Source organism: Ceratotherium simum, chromosome 10 (assembly GCF_057802395.1).
Source record: "Ceratotherium simum simum isolate JZ-2026a chromosome 10, ASM5780239v1, whole genome shotgun sequence".
Taxonomy (NCBI): Eukaryota; Metazoa; Chordata; class Mammalia; order Perissodactyla; family Rhinocerotidae; genus Ceratotherium; species Ceratotherium simum.
The window spans coordinates 905,619-932,644 of NC_141909.1; the positions used below are offsets into that span (position 1 = coordinate 905,619).

The 27,026-nt window shown below is 44.2% G+C and overlaps 1 protein-coding gene across 1 annotated transcript in view; it reads right to left on the reverse strand.

The window, feature by feature from the left end:
• The window catches only part of CUL4A (cullin 4A), a 52,734-nt gene that overhangs the window by 11,097 nt on the left and 14,611 nt on the right, over positions 1-27,026 (reverse strand). The window contains exons 4-15 of the mRNA XM_087435817.1: positions 24,251-24,319; positions 22,888-22,961; positions 19,730-19,892; positions 18,987-19,076; positions 17,762-17,844; positions 13,306-13,373; positions 9,944-10,062; positions 7,867-8,059; positions 6,405-6,509; positions 5,970-6,080; positions 5,782-5,867; positions 5,249-5,356 (exon numbers count right to left, since the gene is read on the reverse strand). Coding sequence (XP_087291943.1) covers positions 5,249-5,356; positions 5,782-5,867; positions 5,970-6,080; positions 6,405-6,509; positions 7,867-8,059; positions 9,944-10,062; positions 13,306-13,373; positions 17,762-17,844; positions 18,987-19,076; positions 19,730-19,892; positions 22,888-22,961; positions 24,251-24,319 — 1,269 coding nt within the window. The remainder of the gene's footprint in view (positions 1-5,248; positions 5,357-5,781; positions 5,868-5,969; positions 6,081-6,404; positions 6,510-7,866; positions 8,060-9,943; positions 10,063-13,305; positions 13,374-17,761; positions 17,845-18,986; positions 19,077-19,729; positions 19,893-22,887; positions 22,962-24,250; positions 24,320-27,026) is intronic.

Below are 27,026 nucleotides of genomic sequence, written 5' to 3' on the forward strand. Positions count from 1 at the left end.
CTTACTTTCTGGGAGGATTTCTTACACATTCCAGACTTTCTGCTGGGGTCACTGCTGTTATCTCACTTTCCATTCCCGAGCTCCTCACCTCCCCGGAGTGTCCACTCCTGTATCCTGCTCTGATCTAAGAACCAACTCTCTTATCTCTCTCATAGGGTTTGTGGACGTTTCCTTGTGCACTGCAGGTTTCCTCTGACTTCCTTTTGCTCGTTACTTTCTGTAGTTCCTTTCACGTCCCCTTCACTCTGCACCCAGGATCACCAATGGGCTGTGCTGCCAAATCCACCGGGCTCTCATCAGGCTTCATCTTGTGAGATGATCCCTCCCAAGAGCTTTCCACGCAGCAGCCTCCTCTTGCCCTCCTGGCATCTGGGGCACTCATGGCTTGGACTTCCCGTCTCTCTCGTGCACGTCCATGCCTTCTGAGTCTTTTTTGGTTTGTCTTCCGGCCCATTCCACACACGCTGGCATCCTTAGGGTCCTGCTCCTCCCCTTCTGCACTCTGCTCATTCCCTTGTCAGTGTCTTCGGCCACTTCCAAGTTCTTAGGATAAAGAGTGAAATGCTTCTGTGGCTTGCCAAGGCCCCTTTCTTCTGGAACCTCTGATCTTACTGGCCTGTCCTATGCCCCCCTCCCCTGGCTCTCCGTGGTCCCTTCCTCTATTGCACTGAGTGCACGGTTCCGTCCTCCCTCAGACTTTCACACATGTTGTTTCCTCTACCGGATCTGGGAACCCACCTCGCACCCAGCTCCCTAAATACCGACTTATTTTTCAGGACTGCCTCCTGAGAGAAGCCTTCTCCCATGCTCTTAGCTCTGAGAGCACTTATAGCAACTTGTGAATATCTCCTCTGGACGGAGAGCTCAAAGAGGGCAGACCCAGGTCTGGCTTTTTCATTGCTGTGCATTCCACACAGCCGAATGAACCAATGCCTGCTGCTCCTGGGCCTGACACAGCCATCCAGTGCCTCTGAGCTTCCGTCCAAGTGCCCTCTGTCAGAAATGCCTGTCAGCCTCGCATCTGCTTGGCAAACTCCTCTTCATGCTTCAAAACTCAGCTCAATAGTCATGATCACCCCACGTACACATTACCCATCTTCAGTAAGATCAAATCCCAGGCATCATACCATTTCGTTTCTAAGCGTTTTAGTATATAGCTAAAAAATAAGGACTCTTAGAAAACGTATCTACTACACCATATCACACCTAAAAAATAAGTCAGTAATGTGATAAACCTCTTAATGCATACCTTTCCTAAAAGTTATTTCCTTGAGATTAATTCCTAGAAGTGATAATAATAATGATTATAAGGTAGCAGCAGCTAACACTGGGTGCTTAACTCTGCTAGTCACCATTCCAGGCTCAAAATGGATCAAAGACCTAAATGTAACAGCTAATACTATAAAACTCTTAGAAGAAAACATAGGGGTAAATTTTCATGAGCTTGGATTTGGCAACGGTTTTTTAGATATGACACCAAAAGTATAAGTAACAACAGAAAAAGTAAATTAATTGGACTTTATCAAAATTAAAAACTTTTGTGCAAAGGACACTATCAAGAAAGTAAAAAGACAACTCACGGAATGGGAGAAGGTATTTGCGAAACACTTATCTGATAAGGAACTAGTATCCAGATATATAAAGAAGTCTCACAACTTAATGACAGACAACACAATTTAAAAAATGAGCAAAGAGGGGCTGGTCTGGTAGCATAGTGGTTAAGTTCTTGCGCTCCGCTTCAGTGGCCTGGGGTTCGCGGGTTCGGATCCCAGGGGAGGACCAACGTACCACTTGTCAAGCCATGCTGTGGTGGCGTCCCATATAAAGTAGAGGAAGATGGGCACGGATGTTAGCCCAGGGCCAATCTTCCTCAGCAAAAAAGCGGAGGATTGGCAGCGGATGTTAGCTCAGGGCTGAACTTCCTTACAAAAAGAAAAAAAAAAAAACGAGCAAAGGACTTGGACAGACAGTTCTTCAAAGATCTACAAGTGGTCAATAAACACATGACCAGATACTCAACATGACCAGTTATGAGGGAAACGCAAATCAAACCAAAAGGAGATACTGACGCACACCCACTGATATGCCTATAATCAAAAATTGGAAAATGACAAATGCTGGGGAGAACAAAGAGAAACTGGGATCCTCGTGTACTGCAGGGGATGTAAGTGGTGCAGCTGCCATGGAAACTGTGGTGTGGTACACTAGTGTGTGGCAGTTCCCCAACAAGTTACCAGAACTATCATAGGACCCAGCACTTTCACTCCTAGGGGTATGCCCGAAAGAACTGACCACAGGTGTTTAAACAAAAATTGCACACTCATGTTCACAGCAGCATTATTTACAACAGCCAAAAAGTGGAAACAATCCAAATGCCCACCAATGAATGGACAGATAAACAAAATGTGGTCTATCCACAGAATGGAATATTACTCAGCCTTAAAAAGGAATGAAGCACTGCAGATGCTACAACACGGATGAAACTCAAAACCATTATACTAAGTGCAAGAAGTCCGACACGAACGGTCATGTAGTGTATGATTCCATTTACGTGAAATGTCCAGAATGGGCAAATCCACAGAGAGAAGGTGGATTAGTGGTTGTCTAGGTATGGGGCAGTGGGGTGGAGGTGAATGGGCGTGACTGCTCAATGGGTCCAGGGTTTCTGTTTGGGATGATGAAAAAGTTCTGAACTACACAGAGGTGATGGTTGCACAATTTAATGCCACTGAACTGTACACTAAAATGGTAAACTGTAAGTATACTTTACCACAATTAAAAAAGAGTACAGTATGGTAAGCCTCAAACAACTTTTGCTAGAAAACAAAAAAGTACTCAAAATGCAGGGGGTGTGTTAAAAGGACAAGGAGCCAGCACACAGGCGCTCCCACTGGCCAAATATGGGACAATTTGAGCATCAAATAGGTAAATAAGAATCCAAGAGTTCATACTGATAAAGACAGAAATGAGTAAATTAATGGGGTAGAAGGAAAGGCTCTTCCTAGAGCAGAATGCCAGCTTCTAAATACAGAGAAACGATGGAGCTAGAAAAAAAATCACTGCTCATCAAGGTAAAATGGACTCCAGCAGGAACATCAAGCAGGTGAAATCGTCATGGGGAATAAGAGGTTTACACAGTCTAAAATACGTCCCCAAAAAATTACAAAAGGAAGATTCTAACAACACAGTGGAGAAACAGGCAAACACCCTAACCAAATGACTGTATGTAATATCCCAATGGGGGCAAATGAATAGCGAGTGCCTAGTGACGTGATCTCCAGAAGAAACGACACCTCCCAGGTGGGATTCTGGCTGGACAGCATGACCTGCGTCTGATCACACAAACCCAAACTGAGGGACAATCTATGAAAACTAGCCTGTGCTTTAAAAACACGTGTGTGCCATGCAAGAAACAGAAAACACTGTGCAGTGTCAGAATGAAAGGAGCCTGAAGACAGGACTGAATGCAGTGTGGGTCCTGCCTGCACCTGGTACAAAGGACAGAGCGGGGACAACTGACCAAATTGGAACGTGGCTATATGCTGGACGCAAGTCTCATAATCACTGTTAATTTTCTGAATTTGATAACACGCTCTGGTTATGTTTTCGGGAAATACCCACTAGGTATTAAGAGTAAAGGCATGAGGCAGCCTCCTCTCAAATGGACAGGAAAAAATGCACAGATGCAGAGAAAGAGAACAATGAAGCACACGTGGCAAGGCTAAAAAGTGGGTGATGGGGGGACGGCCCCGCGGCCTAGCGGTTAAGTGCGCGCGCTCTGCTGCTGGCGGCCCGGGTTCGGATCTCGGGCGTGCACCGACGCACTGCTTCTCCGGCCATGCTGAGGCCGCGTCCCACATACAGCAACTAGAAGGATGTGCAGCTGTGACATACAACTATCTACTGGGGCTTTGGGGGAAAAAAATAAATAAATAAAATTAAAAAAATAAAATTAAAATAAGTGGGTGACAGTACCGGGAATTCTTTGAACTATTCTTGCAAATTTCCTCTGAGTCTGAACTATTTCAAAATAAAAAGTGAAAAAACTTGCAACACTACGAGAGAGGCACGCCCAGGGTGGAGTCTGCACCCAGCTGTGGTGGAATGGGGTGAGGCAGTGAGGGAGCCTGTTCTGGCAAAGGTGACTGGGGAGATAAGTCTTAACAAGCAGTCGAGTGCTGGGGACAGACAGGGCCTGGAGGTTTTCTGAAGGAGGCTCCGTTTAGAGGCTTATACATGGAGGCCTGAGAGAAGGAGAGAGCTGGGTAGGTCTGGGGCACACCAGGAGTTCAGAATAGAAGGGCATGATGTCTACGTGGGTGGGCTGGGCCACACAGAGCCTTCACATCTAGCGGACGGACTGGTTAGAATGGCACCCCCACTCCCCCCAGGACAGAGGGACTCAGGGAGGGAGGGAGAAGGGTAAAGAGAGCGATCCTGGATGCTGAGTTTGGGACGTCTGTGTGCATTCGAGTGGGCAAGTGGACACACAGGCTGGAGGCTGAGAGCTGGTGTGGGCTGAGTTGCCAGAGCTGGGGTTTGGGATGAGAAGGGCGCTGAGTGGGGATTCTGGAGAACATTAGCACTCAGGACATCGGTGGAGAAAAACAAAGAGAAGAAAACTACAGAGGCAACTGACTAGTGAGGTCAGAAACAGAAGAAAATCAAGAGAAGAAGAACGGCTTCATCTTTAATTCCCAGACCCCACACTGGAACCAGCCCTTTTCCACGTCACCTGTATCAGAATTAATGGTGCTCACGCTGCTTCCCCTGCTGGCTTTCAAGTTCCCAAGCCCGGGGTTCTCCCTCATATCTGCAAATCCCCAGAGCACCCAAAGTCGTGGCTGACACACAGAGCCCTCGGTAGTGCCGTTCACAACACTCTGGCGCTGTCTACAATGGAAGGAAGTAATCACCAGACAAGTAGGGCCCATATTTGACAAGTAGTAACTTCTGAAACAAGGGACTGTGCCAATGCCTTCTTGACGGTCAGCCAGTGGACCCGGGTTGAGTCAGGAGGAGCTGTGGACTGGGACAGAAGCAGTCACTTCAAAACGCTGCTTTCCAGAGACCACAGGAACAGTGTGATTGCTGACTGTGTGTGTGATTTTAAAAACGTCCCATTAAACACTTCTTGCAAGATAACATGTCTGTGCATGGTATGGGTATAATAAGGGAAGAAATATAGAGTGCTTTGGCAGGACTAGCATATCAAAAATAAACAACAAATAGTCTTTGAAACACTTACTTCTGGAGTTAAATGTACTTCCATAGGTGTGTACGTCGGCCAGTATCCCATCGTAAGTATATTTACTGTTAGATCTATAGAGCCTGGGTCACTTTGATTCTGCATATACTAAAACAAAGAAAATCAAGATAAAATAATTATTTTAGAATATAATGAAAAATAATTTATAAAAAAGTAAATGGTGCAATTTTCAAAATACAGTTTTAACACGTGTTTGCATTTATTCTAATCCCTAGAATATATTCCGCTGAAGCCACATAATGTGTTCCAAAGTCACTTGAAATATTTTTTCTTCTTCTTTGGTTACATCACCAAGATAAGATACCATTAAACTCATTTAAATCCAACTTTTGTTATACATTTTTAGGGATTATTTTTCTTTTAATTTTGAATTTGAGGTATTTGAATATGTGAGACATTAATAGTGCTATTTTTAAGGACCAGGATTTTACATAATTTACATAACTGTTTCACATAATTTAAAGTGGGTTACCTTTTAATAACCTGTTTTACTTGAAAAAAACACAACTCACCTGCTTGAAATGAACCATGATGTCCTTGGAGAGCTCCATGTCCTTGAACATGCCTTCCAGCTTGCTGGTGAAAGCAGCGCCACACTCTGCGATACAAGCGAAGGGTGGATGACAACACCAGCAGCAACACCTGCCAGTGCTGTAACTCCAGCCCCGGGCAGGACGGAACCCCAGGGCCACAAGCTTACCATGCTTCAGTTTTGACAACATAGACTTCTCAGCATCGACTGAGGCACTTTTGCCAACAAGGAGTCTTTTTGCCAAATCTTTTTTATAAAATGCTTCAAAGACATCTTTACCTATTTATAAGCAAATGAGAATAACATGAGACATGAGATAGTTAATATGCAAACGTTCGCGTCAACTGCTGAAAACCCTAAGAAGTGTGCATTCTGATGCAAACCAGCTCTAAGGACACGGAATCCTTGTGTCCAGTTTCCAAAAAAGAATAGTTTCAATTCAATCACCTGTGGCCATCACTCTCTTTGCTGTATTAACATGAAGGAGGAAATGTTTCAGTCAATTTTTCTCAAGGAAAGATAGGGCCCAAACATCGGTATTTTGATTACACAGCATTTTCTACACGCCCAATATTAACAGAAATAATATGGAGTATTTCTCACCATGAATAAACCTGAATATTATCATGATTTTGTCGAGGATCCTCTCCAGCTCCTCATCTGTTGCTTCTTTATTACCTGCTCTCAATTTTGAATCAACATGCTTTGCTGTGAGAGGAAGAGTTTAAATTACGTGAAAAATAAGCATTTGTTATACAACACATTTTCTAAATAGAAAAAGGAACGTCTTTAATTTCTACAAGCAAAAATTGGACAGTAACACTCCAGAAACTTTCCAAAATGACACTGTTATGTGAAAAAGGCAAATATCTGGTCTTCTAAGATACGTACTTTCAAGTCATGTGAGAATAAATACTTTAGTTACATGCTTGGGTTTCATGACACATTATTGCTCCAAAAACTGGAATGCCTCATCTTCAAGATGTGGTATGATAAATTTGGAGGAGATTTTCTTAAAGAGAAAGGATTTTTCTCAGGGCTTTGAGAGGTGACATCCCTGAATGCAGGCATGAGAGCAATTCTACTTGGCTTCTTTCTCTGAGATGACACAAACCAGCCATGATCCGGCTCAAGGAAGGGGGAGACCAAGACTTCCAGAAGCCCAGACTCCCAAGAGGCCAAAGTAAACTGCCTGTGAATTTCTTCTGTCATTGCTTTTATCAGTTTTTTTCTGCATATTTTTTTATTATGAAGTATTCTGAACATACACAGAAGTAGACAATTGTATAATGAACTCCATGTTCCCATCATACATCAACAATAATCCACACAAGCCCAATTTTGTATCACTGTATAACACCTTTCTTTGCCCTTTGCCTCCTGTAAATTTTAAAAAACTTTTACTGACTAGTGAAATTCCATGAATCCTGAAGTATATTTTGATATTATCATGAAATAATTGTACAAAGTGGTAATTAAAAACTGTTTCATCTTAAAATATGCTATCTTTTGAGATCCCATCCAATTTTATCTATTTTAATACTGATTAGTGGATGCAAAGATAGTGACTAAATACTATCTCATGTTAAATATTATCTAGAGATTTATAAAGTTGTCCTCCTAACACAGAAGTATTTGTATATAGCAAACATTCTCAATCCAATTTCTGAGCAGAAATTACTTGCTAGTAATCAAGACAGAGAATCAAGAGAATCATCTTTACAAAATACAGCTCTGGAACTACTAGTAAAAGAAACGCAAACTAGAATAAATCTTTACTGTCCCTTCCCTCTTTTGTGAAGTCAAGCTTCATTTCTTTACAAAATTACTACCACATTCTCCCTTATGGAAATACCACATACTTACATACATACTTACACATATATATAATATATATATGCACACATGTGTATACGGGTTTTTGAAAATGTGTGTTTTAAGAGGGCATGATACAAGTCTTTCCTTCATGCTCCCCATGAGGAGCTCGAACATTGTGGGAAAAAATTTGCTTGAGTTTAGCCTTATTTTCCCATATTAAAAAAATGTATAGAAATAGTTTTTCTACCGATCAATTCTGCAGGCTTATTTGGCCTCTTGTTGATAAATGTTTCAAAGGATTCCTTCATCAAGTTGATGAACTTCTCGTTCCTCTGAAAGCACACTTCTATCACGTGGTCCACTCTGTCCTTAAAGTCCAGCAGGTCCTGCACCATATCTTTATCTTTTTCAGGATTGATAACAATCGTCGTCCCAAAAGTCTACAAACACACACACTCCAAGTCATCAACAGGTTTATGATACCACACATTATTTTCTCCTGCTAGCAAACAATCATGATTGTTTAATATAATTACTGTTGGTATTAAATACTAAATATTTTCAAAAGTTTCACAAATTCAGTCCACATTCTAAAAATTGAGTATACAGTTAATGTTTTAGTGTTACAATTCTGCTTCTGGAAGAATTTATAAATTACTGGGAAAATATCCGTTGCTTTTTAAAGAACTTGCACTTATAAGTTCCTCAAACAGAAACTCATTCCCATTAACCTGAGACACCCAGTGGGGCCTCCTGGCTCTAATTTTCTTTCTCTTTCACTTCTAACCATGAATAGCCCGGTTTTCAGCTTGTATTTTTAATTCAAAAATGCTATATTACATATTACTAAAAGTCTGTGTGACAACAATAGTTAGCTGACGATATAAACTACCAGCTGAAGTGGTAGTGAATGCAATTACCATTCACTGTAATATACGTGTATCTTACAAACGGGTCTCACAGCACAGACACGCTTACTGACATCACACATGCACGCGGAAGCACATGACTGATGAGAAGGCACCAGTGAGCCTGGTGTAAACCCCTTCTGGAGGGAACTGTATGGCCAGCAGGGGTGGGGGACTTACTTTTTACTCTGTACCCTTTTGTACTGACCGCATTTTAAAATAATGTACACACACTGCAACGATCAGCTTTATCTTGATAATGACACACTGGGTTGAATGTAATCTATTTTGTCACAGCATTCAGGGACACTCAGGAACGGTGGTCACATCATGGATTTTTACTACCCAGATTGAAACTTGCAAAGGTGAACTTCTTGTGTTCAGCACATATTCCTGTTTGCTGAGGACTACTTAGTGGCAAAATCCTAAATTTCCATTAGCCTTTCCTTAACAGAGCTCTGTTGCTGATCCAGTGTACGTTGGTTATGACTTTTAGCTCAATATTGCTGTACTTGGAGCAATCTTGGAGGGATGTTGTGTGTGTGTGTACAAGCTTTCCACGTGTAGACTGATACGTGACTTCAGGACTGATTATTTCATAAAGCAGCATGTAAGCTTTCCTTAATCTTTTTTATTTAATTGAAAATATTCTTGTAATAACAGACTCATGTAGTAGAAACAGTAAAGAGATCCCTGTACACTTTGCCTGGTAACATTTGGTAAAACCCTAGAGCAGCATCACTACCAGGCTACCCATTGTCTCATCCACGCCGCCCCAGGCTCTCATAACTCATCCGCATGTGTATTAGGTCCTCTAGACTTTATCACCCGTGCATACTTATGCATCCATCACCGCGGTCAAGACACCGAACACTCCAGCACCACAAGGATCCCTCCTGTTGCCTTTTTATGACCAAAGGCACACATGCACACACATACACACACACGTGCACTACAGAAGCATGAAAGTGTATGTTTAATAAACCCTAGATTGCTAGGAAATAAAGCAGCAGGCACACCAACCTTATATACCAAAACATGTAATAGTTCTCACTGAGCAAATGCATGAGATCACGTTTAAGAAGCAGATTCACCAAAAACGATTACTTTTTGAAAACCATGACTGTAGAATTCAACTAGTCTTTATGCTGATGACAAATAGCCAAACTAGCCTTTTAAGTCATGTTTATACCTGGATGGTGTTGATCACTGTTGGTATTATCTTAAAAAAAAGTTGGCACAAGTGATCTGGAAGGAAATGGAAGACCACTGTCCACCCGATCACCTTCAATGAAGACATGGATGTCCCTCCAAGCAGTCCAGGTCCCTCTGCCGGGTACTGCAGTTTCCTGGAGACGGGGCACCCAGCCCTTGCACAAAGCAGTTAGCAACACTGTCAGGACAAACCCCACACACCTTGATGTACTCGCTCCAGTACTGTAGCAGGATCTGCTGCCCGCCCTTCACGCGGCTGAACAGCTGGTACATCTGAGTGAGGTCGGGCACTCTGTTCTCATCAAGTAAGTGATCAAGCCCTGAGATCACACAGTCAGTGTTAGCATATCACATTAGTAAGTCAGCATGAGGAAACACTAAAGCAGAATATGGTGTGCACCAGAAGAAAGTTAATATGTAACTTAGAAATTTAGGGAATACTCCTTATTTCTGTACAGTAGTCCCTCCTTATCTGTGGTTTTGCTTTCCACGGTTTCAGTTACCTGTGGTCAACCAAGGTCTGAAAATATTAAATGGGAAAGCCCAGAAATAAACAATTCATAAGTTTTAAATTGCACGTGGTTCGTTCTCCGCAGCGTGATGAAATCTCGAATTGTCCTGCTCCGCCCTTCTCTGGACACGAATCATCCCTTTGTCCAGCAGATCCATGCTGTATTCGTGAGTCACTTAGTAGCTGTCTCAGTCATCAGATGGACTGTCAGGAATCTCGGTGCTTGTGTTTAAGTCACCCTTATTTTACTTAATAATGGCCCCAAAACGCAAGAGTAGTCATGCTGGCAGTTCAGATACGCCAAACAGAAGTTGTTAATCTCTCACTGTGCCTAATTTACAAGTTAAACTTTATCATCTCCTTAGGTGAATCTCATTTTTCTGAACATGCTGGGAGATATATTCTTTATTTCTTCACGTCACTAAAGCCCTCTTATTTCACTAAAGTGGCAATGGTCTGAAAATACTCATGTCAGCTCTTTGTCCTGGGAAGTTCATGATTCAAAGTTACTTCTCATTTAGTCATCGGTCAGAAAGTGTATTTGTCAAAGGATAAGCTATCAGATCTAATCTTTTAGTTGATTAACTTTATTCAGATATAAAAAACTGTGAGAAAAACATTTATTGTTTATCAGATATGTTGAAGTACTTAACTTCATTTTAAAAGTTTTAAAAGTTTTGACTGTTTTAGGTAAATTTCATAGAGATTTTCTAAAACTACTACAATCAGAGGAGCTTTCATAGATTTTCTAAATATTTCCTTTACGATAACTATGGAGAGGCAGCTAAGTTAGAGGAGAAAAGCTATGAGCTACTCATGTTACTTCACAAAGTCTCCAAGTCTTCTGTAAAACGGGCACAATGTCCACACGTCAAAGGTGGTTTAAAGATGTACACAGATGCATCGTGGGGCTATAATTACAGATCCTTAGCAAGGGCTCCGAATGTTATTTCTCTAAATTACATTTTGATCTACTGATGTAAATAAAAACTTTTATTTTATAATTTATCTTACTGAAACCCCAAATAATGTCTTCAAGAATTCAAAAATTACAGCTTTGTATTTGTAAATGTCTCTAATAAAATTTAGATTAAGCTTTTTACATACATATAATTTACCATTTTCTTAAAACTATTTTGCTTATCAAAAACTATGCATTGAGGGGCTGGCCCGGGGCACAGTGGTTAAGTTCACGTGCTCTGTTTTGGTTGCCTGGGATTTGTGGGTTTGGGTCTTGGGCATGGACCTATATACTACTCATCAAGCCATGCTGTAGCAGGCATCCCACATATAAAACAGAGGAAGATGGGCACAGATGTTTGCTCAGGGACTATCTTCCTCAGCAAAAAGAGGAAGACTTGGGCCAGCCCAGTGGTGCAAGCGGTTAAGTGCGCGCACTCCGCTGCGGTGGCCCGGGGTTCGCTGGTTCGGATCCCGGGCGCGCACCGACGCACTGCTTGGCAAGCCATGCTGTGGCGGCGTCCCATATAAAGTGGAGGAAGATGGGCACAGATGTTAGCCCAGGGCCGTCTTCCTCAGCAAAAAAAAAAAAAAGAGGAGGATTGGCGGAGGAGGATTGGCGGATGCTAGCACAGGGCTGATCTCCTCACCAAAAAAAAAAAAAAAAAAAAAAAAAGAGGAAGACTGGCAGCAGATGTTAGCTGAGGGCCAATCTTCCTCACAAAAAAAAACCCCATGCATTGAAACAATTTATGCAAATTTACACTATTTACTTGAAGTGCTTTTTTCTTATAAAGTGACTCCTTTTTTAAAAACACCTAGTATGAATTCTGAATGCACTTGTTTTAGGTGGACAGTAAATTAAGACCGCGTCCATGCATACCGCCTGATAGGTTTTGATGTGGTGTGAGGAGAAAGACATCCAGGTTTGCACCCTGGCTCCCAACTTAAGAGCTATGATTCAAGGCACCAATGTCAAGCTGTTTAGAGCCTCAGTTTTCTTACTTGTAAAATGGGGGTGAGGATTTCACAGGGCTGTTCTGGGACTAGAAGATATTTACACAAAGTACAGTAGATGCTCAATAATGCTAATTCTTTCCCCTTTCCGTTTTCTATTCTGGTTTCACTAGGAAGTTTCACTTTCAGGTATCTCATTACTCCTATCTGGCAAAGGAGAACCCAAACCAGGATATATTTGGGTACTATTTAGGGCCTTCCCCAAATTAAACCTTAAGGTTTCCAATACCTTGAAATAGATCCTGTAGTTCCAAAATGACTTTCAAATGGTAACATTAAATACGTAAGAGTTATAAAAACTAACGGTAAGTACTAAAGTGTTATAAAAGGTTAGACCGTGCTCATTATAATTTTCCAGAGAATTAAGCACATTTTGAAGGGTAGAAATAAAAAAGGATAGATTGAGTGACTATATCATATCGACTATAAAAGGACAGGCTACATACACAAGAAGCAGTGTCACTGTTGCTGCAGAGCAGTTTGAATTACTCTTTAACAAAGCTCTAAGACCACCACCAGCGAATGTGAGGGGAGCTAAAACTGTACAACTAGCAATATAACGTGTTCTCTTCTCTGTCTGCTTGTTGTTCCAGGATAATCAGCATAGAAAAGTGTCCTCTGGCTCAAGCAGACCACATGTTTGGCACTTCATCTGACAATCAGCCACAATAAGGGTACAGGGAGGAAGCCCCGTGAAAATCTAACAGCCTGTCCCACCATAGACAGCCTGTGTGTGCCCCTGCGGAAGCTCTCTGAGTGCCCCGCCCCATGTCAGTGTACATAGACAATGACACAGTGAGTGTTGTGTAAGTACCCAGCTTCCAGCTGTCTGCAGTCTAGAGGGTCTCTGGGAAGCTCCCAACCTGTGTGGCACTTCACGTCGTTCTAGCCTGTACTGTACTTCTACCAGATGCCTTTCACTACTTCTCAACTCATTTTCCCCCCAATGGCTAATCAACTCATTATTTTTAATAATTTTTTATGATTGTCTTATTATAACAACATATGTCTTTACATTGTTATTTACAGTGTTTCACTTACTATTCAGTTTGACACAAGAATAAGGAAAATCTACCTTTCTGCAGAATTGCTGTTAAATGTTCTCCTAACAGCTGTTTCTCCACACAAGCAATGAGTGGTTTCCTAGAGAAGGCAAAAAGAAAAAGTGTCATGAAGCAAGTTAAAGGACTTTCGTTAGCTGTAAAGGATGGGAGTTTACCGTCTACACAGACACAGTGTGGCGTCAATCAGAAACCAAAAGGTTACACAACAAGCACTTCCCTCACGCATGGCATCACCCTTGCTGATACAGACTCTGAAGTCTTTCCAAAAACAATTTACTGAATAACATGAAAAGGCCAATGGGTCCAGGGAAGGGGACACCGGCAGACAGGCAAGCGCACAGCTTGTAGGGTAAGTAGACCCCCAGGCTTGGCAGGCAGCCAGCACTCTCGTTCCAGCCACTTTTCCAATGTTTAAGTCTTGCCCTACGCAACGCGCATTACTTCCCAGGTTGCGTCCACATGTCTGCCCTCATCTTCCACCCCAATCCCTTCCCCACTCCAGGTCCCATAAAACCCCACCCTCTACTGCTACAGCTGTGTCCTTCTGTCCTCACTTCTTTCTGCCTGTTTTCCACCATTACCAGTTATCAAAATCCTCCTTATCATAGAAGCTTCTTCGTGTTGGCGAAGTTGTGTAAGTGTCACGCAGAACAGAGTATTTGAAAATCTGGAAATTCACAAGTATGACTGCCATATTCATAGGGACACACACCACTATTCCCTGGTTCATTATCCACAGTTCATTTAGTTCTTTTTTTTCTTTTAGAAGATCAGACCACCTGCTTTATTCCTAGGATTATTCATTTTCACCATCTTCCCAAGCCTTCATTTTATCAGGAACTTTTTAATGTACCACCTCACTTAAACCTCACAGCAATCCTAGAGAGAGGCAGCAGACATTCCAGTCCCCACGCACAGAGGAGGAAACAGTCCAGAGATAGTCGACTTGCCCAGGCACACGGCTAGTGAGTGGCGTAGCTGAGACTGGAGTTCAGTGAGTCTGCCTCCAGGAAGGGGCAGTGAGCCAGGGGAGGGAGGGGGACAGAGAGGAGAGCGTCCCAGAGGGCTGGTGAGAGGGGCGACGGCAAGAAGGGCCAGCTGCTGCTGCCGCTCTTCCCCTCACAGCTCTACTGAGATGTAACTTACGTACTGTAAAATCCACCTGCTCAAAGTGTAAATTCAACGGTGTTTAGTCTATTTACAGAGCTGCACAACCATCACCGTGATCTCATTTCAGAACATCTTCATCACCCCAAAGAAACTTCGCACCCATCCGCAGTTACGCCTATGCCCTCTGTCTTGCCTCCCAGGTCCAAGGCAAGCTCTAACTTCTGCAGCTTTGCCTATTCTGGACCTTTCCTATACATGGAATCCTACAACATGTGACATCTGTAACTGTCTTCTTCTCCTTAGCATGTTTTCCAGGTTTACCCATGTTGTAGCATGTGTCAGTACTCCAGTATTTTCTATTGCCGAATAACATTCCATTGTATGTTTATTCATTCATCAGCTAAGAATGGGTTGTTTCTATTGACTATTATGAATAATGCTGCTGTGGACATTTCTGCACAAGTTTTGTGCGGACGTATGTTTTCATTTCTCTATACATTTAGGAGTAGAAATGGTATGCTGGAGAAACATACGGTAACTCGTTTCACATTTTGAGGCACTACCAAATTGTTTTCTATAGCAGCTGCTCCATTTTACATTCTCACCAGCAATGCACAAGGGTCCAATTTCTTCACATCTTCAACAATGCTTTTTACTGCTTTCCTTTCTTATTATAGCCACCCTGGTGGGTGTGAAGTGGTACTGCATTGTGGATTTTTTTCTTAATTAATTAATTAATTAATTATTTTGTGAGGAAGATCAGCTCTGAGCTAACATCCATGCCAATCCTCCTCTTTTTGCTGAGGAAGACTGGCCTTGAGCTAACATCCACGCCCATCTTCCTCCACTTTATATGGGATGCTGCCACAGCGTGGCCTGACAAGCAGTGCGTCGGTGCGCACCCAGGATCCGAACCCGAGCCGCCAGCAGCAGAGCGAGCGCACTTAACCACTACGCCACGGGGCCGGCCCCTGCATTGTGGTTTTGATTTGCATTTCCCTGATGACTAACAATGTTGAGCAGCTTTTCATGTGTTCATAGAATCACTGCTTCTTGACAATTTATGGTCTAGGCTTTGATTCTGCAGGGCGAGAAACTCAATCACATTTTTCATTCCAACAGTTCATGGAGTCCTATAATAGCCTAAGTGCTGCGACAGGTACGAGCCAAGGGGCAGACAGTACAAACTCCTCGTACTCAGAGGTGCACAGAGCTCAGGAGCAGTCCTGGGGAATTAACTGTCTGTAGCATCCAAGTCCCTGAAAATTGACTCATAAACTACAGTGATAATACACTGATTTGTGGTACGAGAATTCCTGCCATACCATCCAGTGATTCCAACTAACAGGACAGTGGGTCCTTTCAGGAGACCAATGCTGACAGGCCAAAGTCCTAGAGGAACACAGAACCTGTCCCTGGGGCAGGGCCTGCCAAGTGACGTGGCTGTGTTCTCCAGCATGGAAGTTCCACGTGGCTCAGGAACAGGGTAGGTCATAGACAGCAATCCACTGCTGCTGTCAAGTGCACTTTCCCTGCACTGCCATCTGCCACGCTCTGATGGAGGCACGTGGGACGTGTGGGCTCTGGGAGCCCAGCACCAAGACTGTGCAGCCCGCTGATCCTCTGTATCCCTCTTCTTTCTTTGAAAATTATTTTTTACTCTGTGATATCTGAATCAGCCAATACCACAGAAGCCATCTCGTCAGTGCTCCTTGCAAACCTCCCACTCATCTAGACCTGACCCTGGAAGTGAACCACCCTTACCTAGGATTCCTTTGCTTAAATAACTTACATATACTTCTAAGTAATGTATTTTTTAAAACTGGGAGGAGGGGTTTAAAATGTAGCATATATACCAAAGAGCATGTAAGCACATATGAAAGAGCAAAGGAAGGTACCACTGTGCCTACCACCCCCGGCCCACAAAGGGGAGCGTCTCAGCTGCCACTGTCCCCATCCTTCCTCCATCCCGTAGCCTGTGTGTGCAATGCCTGAGCTTTCCCACAATTCGACCATATGTACACGTGTCTCCCTGATCAGTACACTGTCTAGCCTGGCCTGTTCTCGACCTTCATACACATAAATGGAATAAGCTATATGGAGAATATCACAAATAGAAAAAATGTAGCAGACACTCAACAAAGATTTCATCCTTCCATGACTTGACCCAATGGCAAGCTCTGACATCACTCATCATCTTCTCCTTGGCTTTTCCGACCCTGCTCTCTACTCTATTCCCCTGGTCTCTCCTGCTGTCTGTTTCCAGCCCCTGTGGGCCCGCCTGCTCCCAGCTGAAGGGACGCATCCCCACATAACCCTGAGCAGCCCTGTTCTGGCTGCTGCTAGGCTGTCACTTCTCTGCAGATCTTGGATTTCCCTCAGGCGTCTTGCACTCAACGTGTCTAAAAGCAACTTCATCTTTTCTCTCACGACCCTCTATTCTCTGTATTCCCAAACTGTCACCATCCTGCCCGCCTCCTTCCTCACCAATGAGTCAACAATTTCTGCACATTTTACCACCTTAGTCTCTTAAAAACATCCCTTTCGGCCCACCCCGTGGCATACCGGTTAAGTGCATGCGCTCTGCTGCTGGCAGCCCGGGTTCGGATCCTGGGCGCGCACTGAGGCACCACTTGTCAGGCCATGCTGTGGTGGCATCCCATATAAAGTGGAGGAAGATGGGCACGGATGTTAGCCCAGGGCCAGTCGTCCTCAGCAAAAAGAGGAGGATTGGCATGGATGTTAGCTCAGGGCTAATCTTCTTCACCAAAAAAAAAAAAAAACAACAAAAAAAACCCCTTTCTTTCCTATCTCCCATGTTTCTGTTCTTATCTCTTCTCACTTGAATAAATATTATGTGCCTGACACAGACTTTCACAAAATTTTTCCCTTTTATTTTTCCCTAACTACTCATCGACCTCAGGTTTAGAGAAAAAAATAGATGAAAAGAGAAAATAATGTGACTGAGTACTGTAAATAAAAATTACAGCTATAATAGATGTCTAGCAAAATGTTTATAATAAAATTGCCTAATATTCAATTATACCCCACTAATATAAATAGAACTCGCCTCAAAACCCAAAGAGGCCAAGTATCTCAGCCTGAATTACTCCCTTTGGATGATAACTCATGATGGGCACTTGTAGTTACACTGGGGAATTAACTGTTGGTAGCATCTGACTTACACTTACAAGTGATAAATAATCACAAATAATATAAGAGAAATGTGCAGGAAGCAAAAATACTCTCAGGTGTACTGACTGAGCCTACAAAGATATCATTTTTTTCAATAACCAACCAGGAAAATGTTTCACCTATGGTCAAACTGCAAAAACTAAATTAATGAATAGTACTTACTGTGTGCTGTGGTCTAAATATGTGATTACTCGGTCTCCTTCTTCCTCCAAACGTTTACTTACATGGTTAAGGTATTCCGGAACCTTCCAAACAAAATATTTAAACATGTTAGTAACAAAAAGATTCTTGATGTTATCCAAGAAACTGAAATATTGTTTTCCTTATAAAATTAAAAAAAAAAGCAGATATATGCTCAAGCCAAATATGAACACAGATTAATGGGGGTGGGGTGGTGGTAAAGTAGGAAGCATGTGTGTATTCCGGGGGGTACACTGTAGAAAGTTTCCTTAAACTCAATCCTGGAGATTACAATTAACCTCTAGAATTAGAGCCAAGGCAGCACTGCACTGCCGTGCCTGTTCACAATGAAGTTCCTGGGTCGACGCCCCGGGTCCCTCCCATCACTGGGGCCCCACGGACAGGTGAGCAGCAGCACCTGGGGTGGAGAGCGTGGAGCCCAAAGGCCCCCCCGGCTCACGCACAGCAGGCCAGCACAAGCTCACGCACGGGCTGGCTGTTCATGTGGGGACGCTAACAGCGTGATTGCAGGAGACGTCAAAATGCACTTTTTCCAGGGGAAAGGATGTCCCTGCTGTCATGTGACAGCACAGGAAAGGCCCCATGACACAGATCTGGAGGTTCTGATCTAGTGGCAGCAGCATGTCTAGTGGTATCAGACATGCAACTCCCCCAAAACCAGGACGAAGGAAGCAATGGTCAGGTCCATCCTGTGCAGTACAAGTGACATGTGGGTGACGGTCCTGAGGGGCATTCTTCAGGACTGGGCTCTAAAACCTGTGAAACTGGTTATCCAGTGTTTTGGGCTCATGCTACTATTATGTGTTTTTTCACAAGGCTTATTTTGGCAATTTTTTCAATGGCTCACACAGATGAAACTTTCTGATGTGTTAGATTTATCTTTCACATCTAAGATTTACCTTTTATCCTCTTGCTTCAACTTGAGTTCCTTTATGCACTTTAGAGGCTATCTCACTGGCTTTTTTATTTGGGGAAGAGGGGAATAAAAGAGTTTCTAAGTTAAGGGAAAGAAATCAAATCCTTACTCTAATAAGAATGAAGCTCATTACTGGGAATTTCAGCTCGATTGTAGCTTTCAGAAAATTTTCAATAAAATGCATGTGTGAAAAGACAAACATGTAGAAATCACCCTTAGATGCACATCTATAAAAATGCAATAAGGTAATTCGGGAACATTTTATCTCACCTCTCTTTCTTGCATTAACCTTTGGCCTTCTGCAGCATATAAACAATTAGTTTCTTCCAAAAATTTCAGTTCAAATGAATCTTTATATACCTAAGAAATGAGCAGAGTTATTGACCAATTACAGTAAAGAAACCTACCTTTTGAAGTGCTGATGTATCCCAAATTTCAAGGGAGCACAGCTGCAGTGACCTGCACTAATACACTGTCCATACCTGCCACTCCTCCGCTGAGGCCTCGGCAGGCTGACTTGGTCGACCCAGGCTCAGCTAACCCTAGAGGCTTAGCTGACCTCTTGCTTAGCTGACTTTGGTTCAGCCAACTCCTGGCTGGCTGACTTCTACTGAGCTGATCCTGGCCTAGCTGACCTCTGCTCGGCCGACCCCAGCTCAGCTGATCCCAGAGGCTTAGCTGACCCTGGCTTGGTGGACCAGGGCAAACCAGTCCACCTCACTGCTCTCCTCTGAGAACGCCAACAGGCCCTGGTCTTTTTTCTATGGAGCATTGGGTCCATGTTGTAAGGGCTTTTTGTGGCTCCTGGTATAGTACCAGCTTAAGAATCATTCTCTTTCCAGGGGTTAAAAAAAAATCTCCTGTATTTTCAACAAATGCTTTTATGATTTCATTTTTTACACTTAAATCTTTGATACATCCATTTATTTTGCTGTAGCAGTTAGGCAGGGATCTAAGTTTTTCTCATAAACTACTAAGAATTACTGGTACAAGCAGCACAATGAGATACTTACCTGAAGGTCAGAGAGCATACTCAGCAGACTTCGCAATAAGCTTCGGTCCACAGCTTCACCACTTCTCTCTCGTTCAATTAATAGCAGGATTCCATCAATAGTTTTACTCTGAACCATTTTATCACTAATAATATGGTTTCTAAATAGTTCCAACCCCATATCCCTGTACAAACAGTAAAAAACAAAACTATTATTTTAGTTTCATTTTTTAGAAGTTTTAGGTGAAGCTCCAGCTACACTATGAGTGTCATCCCCAAACTGTTGCTAATTCTCTCAATGCAGGTGTCAAGAGTCCCTCCGTTAAAACTTTCATTCTCAGCCAGTCTGGTGTGCCTTGTGTTTCATTCCTCATCGAGGCTGTCTGTCTTCCTGGCATGCTCAAGCAATTGTCCCAAGAGGAGTGCTGAGGCATTACTAGGTCAGCGTGTCACTGAAAAGTACATCAATCCTGCAGAAACCTGTGTCTTCAGCCCGTGGTCACACCATTCCTCCTGGGGGCATGATCAGAGATGTTCAGGGCTCTAGCACCTCCACCCGCCCCACCCAACACCCTCCCACCCGCCCTGTCCTTCCCTCTTCTTTCTCTGGTCCCTCTATGCAGCCTGTCATCCACTGCTCCTCCCCGGCACTTGGTTCTCTCCTGTTTGGTCCTTTCTATTGGAGAAAGGAAGTTAAAATGTGGCTTTAAGAGTCCATCATACTTCCTCAGCTCATTGCCTGAGGAATTCAGGAGAATTCCTAAATTCAGCTGTCACTGTGCACAAAAACCATGTGATAACAGACTCTGCTTTGTCCAAACACCTCTGCAGGTCCCCTAGGTGCCAAACACTGAGGACGGGGACAAAACTCAGATGCCTGAGCCCCACCAGGTCTCCTGAATGGGGAGCTCGGGAAGTGGCGGCGGTGCTGGGAGTGGTATTAGTGGTGAGCAGTGGCAGTGGTGAGTGCCAGATGCAACGACCAGTCTGCGGGTGAGCACGGGTTCTGGGGAGCCCCATCTGTGTGGAGAGCCCGCTCCTCCTACACTGCTCCCCACAATCACAGTGGACCTTTCCTGCACCCTGGAGGAGCCGCAGGCCGCAGTCTTCCATGCACTTCAAAGACAAAGCAGTTAAGCGTGGTGGTCAGTCAAGCGGGTTCAAACTAGCCAGGTGGGTTTGAATCCTAGTCCTACCCCTTGCTCGCTGTGACCCTGGGCAAGAACTTAACCTCTCTATGCCTGTCCTTCCTTAACTGTAAATGGGGACCACACGTATTGTTCTACGCCTATAAAACAGTTCAACACAGGGCCAGCACGTTCCCGGTGCGCAGGAGGTGCTAATTGTCCACTCTAACCCACCTGCTCTATTGCCACTAGAATCTTCTTCCTAAACTTCCAGCAACGTCAGCTGCAGGCTTCAGTAGCCCCACAGACAGCCATCAGGCCATCTCATCAGCTCCACCTCCCCAACTCTCCCACAAACGGCGCATCCCGGGCACGCTGCGTCCTGTTTCCACAGCAGGTGATACTTGGAGCTTCCTGCTTCCTTTCCTCTACCACCTGTCTACCTTGGCTCCCCGATTACTCCTGCCCATTCTGAAGCTTTGGCCAAGGCTCCGCCCCCCTCATCCTTCCCTGTGCGTTTCTCGCGCACCTGCACCATGATTCTTGTTGAACTGCCCTAGCATGCTCCGTTTCTCTGCCTGTTGCAGTGGACTGGGGGCAGTATAGCTTACTTGATGCTATAAGTACTGTTGAGTTTACATGACATGGTTGTGTTATAAATTGTGTTTATAAATTAAGAGTTCAGACTAGGTGGCCCAAAAACCTGGGTACAGCAAGTAATCTGAACTCTCAGTGCCTCAGTTTCTCCATCTATAAAATAGGGATGATCATGGTCATCCCTTCTAGAGCTGCTCTAAGGATTAAGTAAATTAGCAGGTGCTGAAGCACTTAGAACAGGGCCTTGAAGAGTAGAAGCTCTGTGGTTTGCTGTCATCATCAGCTTTACCATCCTTACGTTTCTCTGAATGAAGGCTACCTCTTCTGTGCAGTGCCCGCCTTACTGCAGACACGCATGGGCGTCTAGCACAGACACATAGGACTCAGGGGAGGTTGGAGAGGTCAGAGAAGCAAAGGGGAAAGTGGGATTAAGGATGGGGAGAGCTGCAATAAGGAGAGAGTGTCCAGAGCTGCACAGATACTAGGTCATACAAAATAAAGACAAAGCAGGTTCTACGTGCTGAAAGGAGAAATCACATTGCCTGGGGTTGGAGTGAACGGATGGCGAGGAAGCTGGAAAAGAAAGCAACTTTTTAAAGAACTTGGGTTTAAAGGTAATGAGAGAGCAGAGCACCACTTCTGAATGGGAGAAGAATGAACGTCTACACCCAGAGACCAGGAAGAACCGAGGACGAGATTAAGGCAAAGCATTTGTTCAAGTCGGGGAGGACTTTGGGAAGGAGCAGAGGGGAGACTCAGGGCAGCTGGCAGAGGTGGGGGGGCGTCATTCAGCAAAGGCTATGGAAGTCTGTGAGTAGGGACCCAGAGCAACATGGGGGTGGAGTTCCCAATTTATAACATCCTAAAAGATGACTCGAGATGAGCAGATTGAAACAACAGGCCTCAATAACCTGAATGAAACCAGGCCCCTGGCCTCGGCTGGTCAGCAGGATCGGGGGGCTTCAGAACCTCAGGGTCAGAGTTTCACCAGAGCACTGGAAGGAGCTGTTCTGGGCTTAAACTTCAGCTGTCAGAGAGTGCATCTGAGTCCATCAGCCTTTCCCCCTTACAGCAGAGGTGAGGAGTGTACCATCGGCTCCACATGGTCCAGAAGTCCAGAGTCCAGTTACAGGCATCTGGCTTCACACAGCACTTCTGTGCTTGTCTCTTGCCTCAACTGTGTGACTCAGGGCAAGCTGAAGAACATGCTAGAACTTGTTCCTCATGGGCACAGCCTGCCTCGGCTCTACATCTCATCACCCTCACTGGTGATGGAGACACTCCAAGGCTCAGATCCACCTGGGCATGGATGTGTGCACTAGAGATTTTGGCTGACATAAAGGACCACAGACAAATGACCACAGACACACCAACAAATTAAAGAACGGAAGACATAAGCCAGGCGTGCAGTTTCAGTCACAGTAGCAGACAGAGCTCTCCCGACTAGGACACTCACCAGATAGAAGGGAGCATGGAATTCTGAAGTACGTAAGTGCGATCCAGAAACAGGAAAATACTTCTGATCATGATCTGGAAATTAGAGAAGAACTTATTTACGTACCTTACTAACAAAATATTCAAGATTTGACCTTTTGAACTATAACTATGCTAGTTGTCTCATATCTAAAAATAACCGTTTCTTGATGAAAAGATGTTTCCCACCAAGACCCTCATGATTGATTTTTTCCCAAATTTAATTATTCCTTGGTATTTGATTTTTTATCTTTTATCCAGAAAATCTGACTGTAGGGATTTTAAAGCACTAGGTCTAAAGGACACCTTTGAAATCTGTCACTTCCTGACTGACATGGTAGATCTCATGAGACTGGGGAGATGCTCTAAGCTGTTTAAATAATTTGTTCCTGTTGTACTGGTATGGGCTCCTGACCACGTGCATCTAGTTGACTGTTCTGCAAGCAGGGTGAGGAGGATGCAGGAGAATCACTGCTCCCTTTGCCCTGCGAACACGGCACACTGTAACCCTATGATTCTCCCAGCACGGAACTTACCTGACTTCATCACAGAGGTTTGGTCGCACACGTAAACAAATCTTACCAACAGATACTCATCTACTTTTACCGTCTACCAGGCACCTGGCCCAGGACACAGACTCATTCACTGTCTCTTACTTACCTCATTTAGGAAATAAAAGAATCCAACTACCTAGGCAAGTTACTGGTACTATCTTTTCTCTCAAGCAATTAACAGGCTGGTCACACTAAAAACTCACATACATAAAATCAAACTAGGATCAATACATCTATAACAAAGTCTAAGACTTTGGTTATCTAGTTCCAGAAGTTCTGGAATTTAGGCTTGATTATTAGGCATAAACTGGGATTAAGGAAAATTTAGAGACCCATTCAGGAATCACGGGTACCACAAGCTACCTGTCAGGTTGGTTTGAAGGCCAAGTGAGCAGCCAGCCCCATTCTGCAAGAGCAGTCACCCTCTCCACTTTTCTCTACTCTGCTGTCCAACCATGCTGGAGCTGGACAGCAGCACCTGACCCAAAACAGAATCCCGAGCAGAACTTCCCTATCTCAGCTCACAATCGGGCCCAGACCTTCCTTAGGTGGGTGAGGGAAGACGGATGAGGCCATGCTTTGATTAAAAAGAAAAAAAACAGATAGCTGGATTGAAAGAGGGCACATACTGCCAGCTACTCCAATCTCTTTTCTTTCTAGTGAAACTAGAAGCTGAATAAGACCAGAGAGAAAGTGTGTAAGCGAGATCAGACATAAAAGCAGTGCTGGTGAAGATTCAGGGAGAGTGCACCATATATAAACTCAGTTTGATAAAAAAGTCAATAAGCTTACCATTTGTCTGCAATGATCTTGCCAGCATGTGTTAATCTTCTTCAAAAATAAAACACTATCTAATGAGTCTGTGCAGACCTGCTAAGGAAAACTTTAGAAACGTTGGCCAATTTAATTATTCTAATTTTAACCCCTTAATTTCAGCTCTTTGACACAGAATACTACACATCATTTAGTAATCAGAACACCAAAAGACCAGAAGCTCAAAAATCATAAATGTGATTTTTCTCACCTCCACCTTGCGTCACTTACCTATAATTAACCCCACCTGCACTTACCTGTCTTTCATCTCGTATTGCCCCCTTCCAGTCCCCTTTATTACTTCGCTGCCTGATTACTTTCAGAGCCCTGCCAACTGAAACTAACGACCAGGCCATAGGCCTCATGGGTCTGGTGGCTGGACCAAAGGCCCTACCACCCAACGGGCAGCTCCTGCCCTTGTCCTGTACCTGAGCTCTTAGAGACACTATCCCAGGAGTGAGCAAGCAGGTCGACTGGTAATAGCACTGGGGGACTGGCAGCCAGAGGAAAGTGGCTGAGGTTTAACTGTAACTTTCAGTCTCGATGAAAGTTGACATGAAGTCCCATTCACGTACCAAATTAGGAACACTCTCAGCTTGACTCTTAGAATATATTTTTAAGAAGGGCTCAAAATGCTGTTTACAGGAAAAAGAAACCCACACTTGGGCTCCTAGTGCAAACCATGGCCAAATGCCTTGAGCCGAGGACTCATAAATATCTACACACTGCTTTATGGTTCACAAAGCACTTTTCACGTTCGTGCTCACTTAGTGCTCCCAGCAGCATGACGAAGACATCATTCCCTCTGCAGAGATGAACAAAACGGTTTGCGGGAGTGGAAAGACTCGGGTTCCCTGGGCTTCAGCCCTGCTCTACCACCTCTTAGCCCCCTTACCCTGGACAAGCGGTAAGCCTCCCTGGGCCTCAGTGTCTCCATGTGTAGCAGAGCACACCCCTCAGAGCTGTTGTCAGACTTATACAGAAAGTCCTTAGCATGTAGAGAGGAGAAAAACACACCAGCCAATGTGTGACGTGTAAAATCAGACAGGCAGTGGAGTCTTTAGTCCGCAGGGAGGCCTGGCCGGGGGCGGTGGGGGTGGGAGGGGGTGGCGAGTGGAGGACAGGACGCCAGCCAGGACTTTGGGAAGAGGACAGAAGATCAGGAGAGCAGTGGAAGGACTGAGGGCACACGTGTATCCTTGTCATACCAGCAAGAGTAGCTGACCACAATCAGTGGCTCTGGCCAAACATCTTATTTTCTCTGAGGCTTTGCCAATAAATTAAAAATAGATAGTCAGTCACAGCAAAGAGCTAATAGTTCAATGGTTAACAAGTTATTCTGGAACGCTTTCATAATTACTCAGAATTATAATGACCCACTGTATTAGAACCTTATACCAACAGTCTGAAAAAACAAACTAAGCATCAGTCACAAGCACATGCAGACAGGTGCCACCACAGTGGCAACCCAGCAGCTCTGGCCCAGTGCTGGACACGAAGCACTTGCCATGTGGCAGACACACTGGCAGGTCTCCACGGGCAGTCCATGCCAGCTGGGGGCTGAGCTCCGTCGGAAGGCAAGACTGCACAGGGTTAAACCCCCACCAGCAATCTGACGCCATCGGGTAGCTCAGGTGCTACAAGTAAGCAAGGCAGAGCTCCAGATGCAGGGTTTTGTTAGGATGGAAAGGTCCAAGGTGAAGGGTTCATTAAATGAAAGATACTTTTCCTTAAATAGCTCTATAAAACCAATATAGATCTTCAATCAATAAATTTTTGCCATTTCCTGTGGGAAAAAATATGAAATGTTAAGCTAATACCCCACGGTGAGGCATTTACTGAGCTCCAGGCTTCTAAATATCAAAATCAATTCCAGACCCTAAGCTGTAGCAGTAGCCACAAAGCCGCACGTGAGCAATCCAGGATGTGAAACATACAGACATGCTGATAGCCTGTCAACAGCTTGTTCTTCAGACAGCTTCTCCAACGACCATCCTTTTTATAATTCCAGAGAAGGGCCAATCCCAGTTAAAGGATTTATGCAGTCTACTAAGGTGAGTTAGGCAAGTCTTCAAACAACAAATAACAAAAATCCAGCAGCAAAACGCTCATAATGTACCATGGAAAAAACTACATATATCTGTGATCACGGTAATCAAAAACAACATTATCATCAACAACAAGACAGGGCTTACAGTGGAGTGGAGAAGTGACAGGTCCGATTTTCGCCCCCAGGTTATCTTGCTGTTCTAATCCCAGAGCAGAGGCACCGAGCAGCCCCTGCAGCAGCGGACAGAGCAGATGATCATGATCCTACATCACAGACTTCCTGACACCCCTCACCCAAATCAGATCCCCTGGTTGTGACAGCTAAGAATAACATTTCCTCTCACAACATTTATCAAAGTTCACATTCTGGACTATTTAATCATGGCCTCCTTGCAAGCCCTTGGTCTACAAAGCCCATGGAGGCAGGAAGTATGTCACGCTCACGGCTGAAACCTCCACTAACCAAGGGCCACTCGCCAGCTATGTGGTCTTGAGTCCTCCGGCTAATGAAGCCACCTGTAACTCGGATGCTGTGCAAATGCACAAAGCTTAGCCTTCTGCCAGCACGTGCTCCCTGTGCTAACTGCACACTGGTCATGTGAGTATGAGCAGAGGTCTTTATAAAGAAACCTAAAGCCTGCCGTGTCAGCACAGGTCACAAAGACATGCTCAAAGGAAGCTGTGTGGCTTCATGATTCCCCAGCAG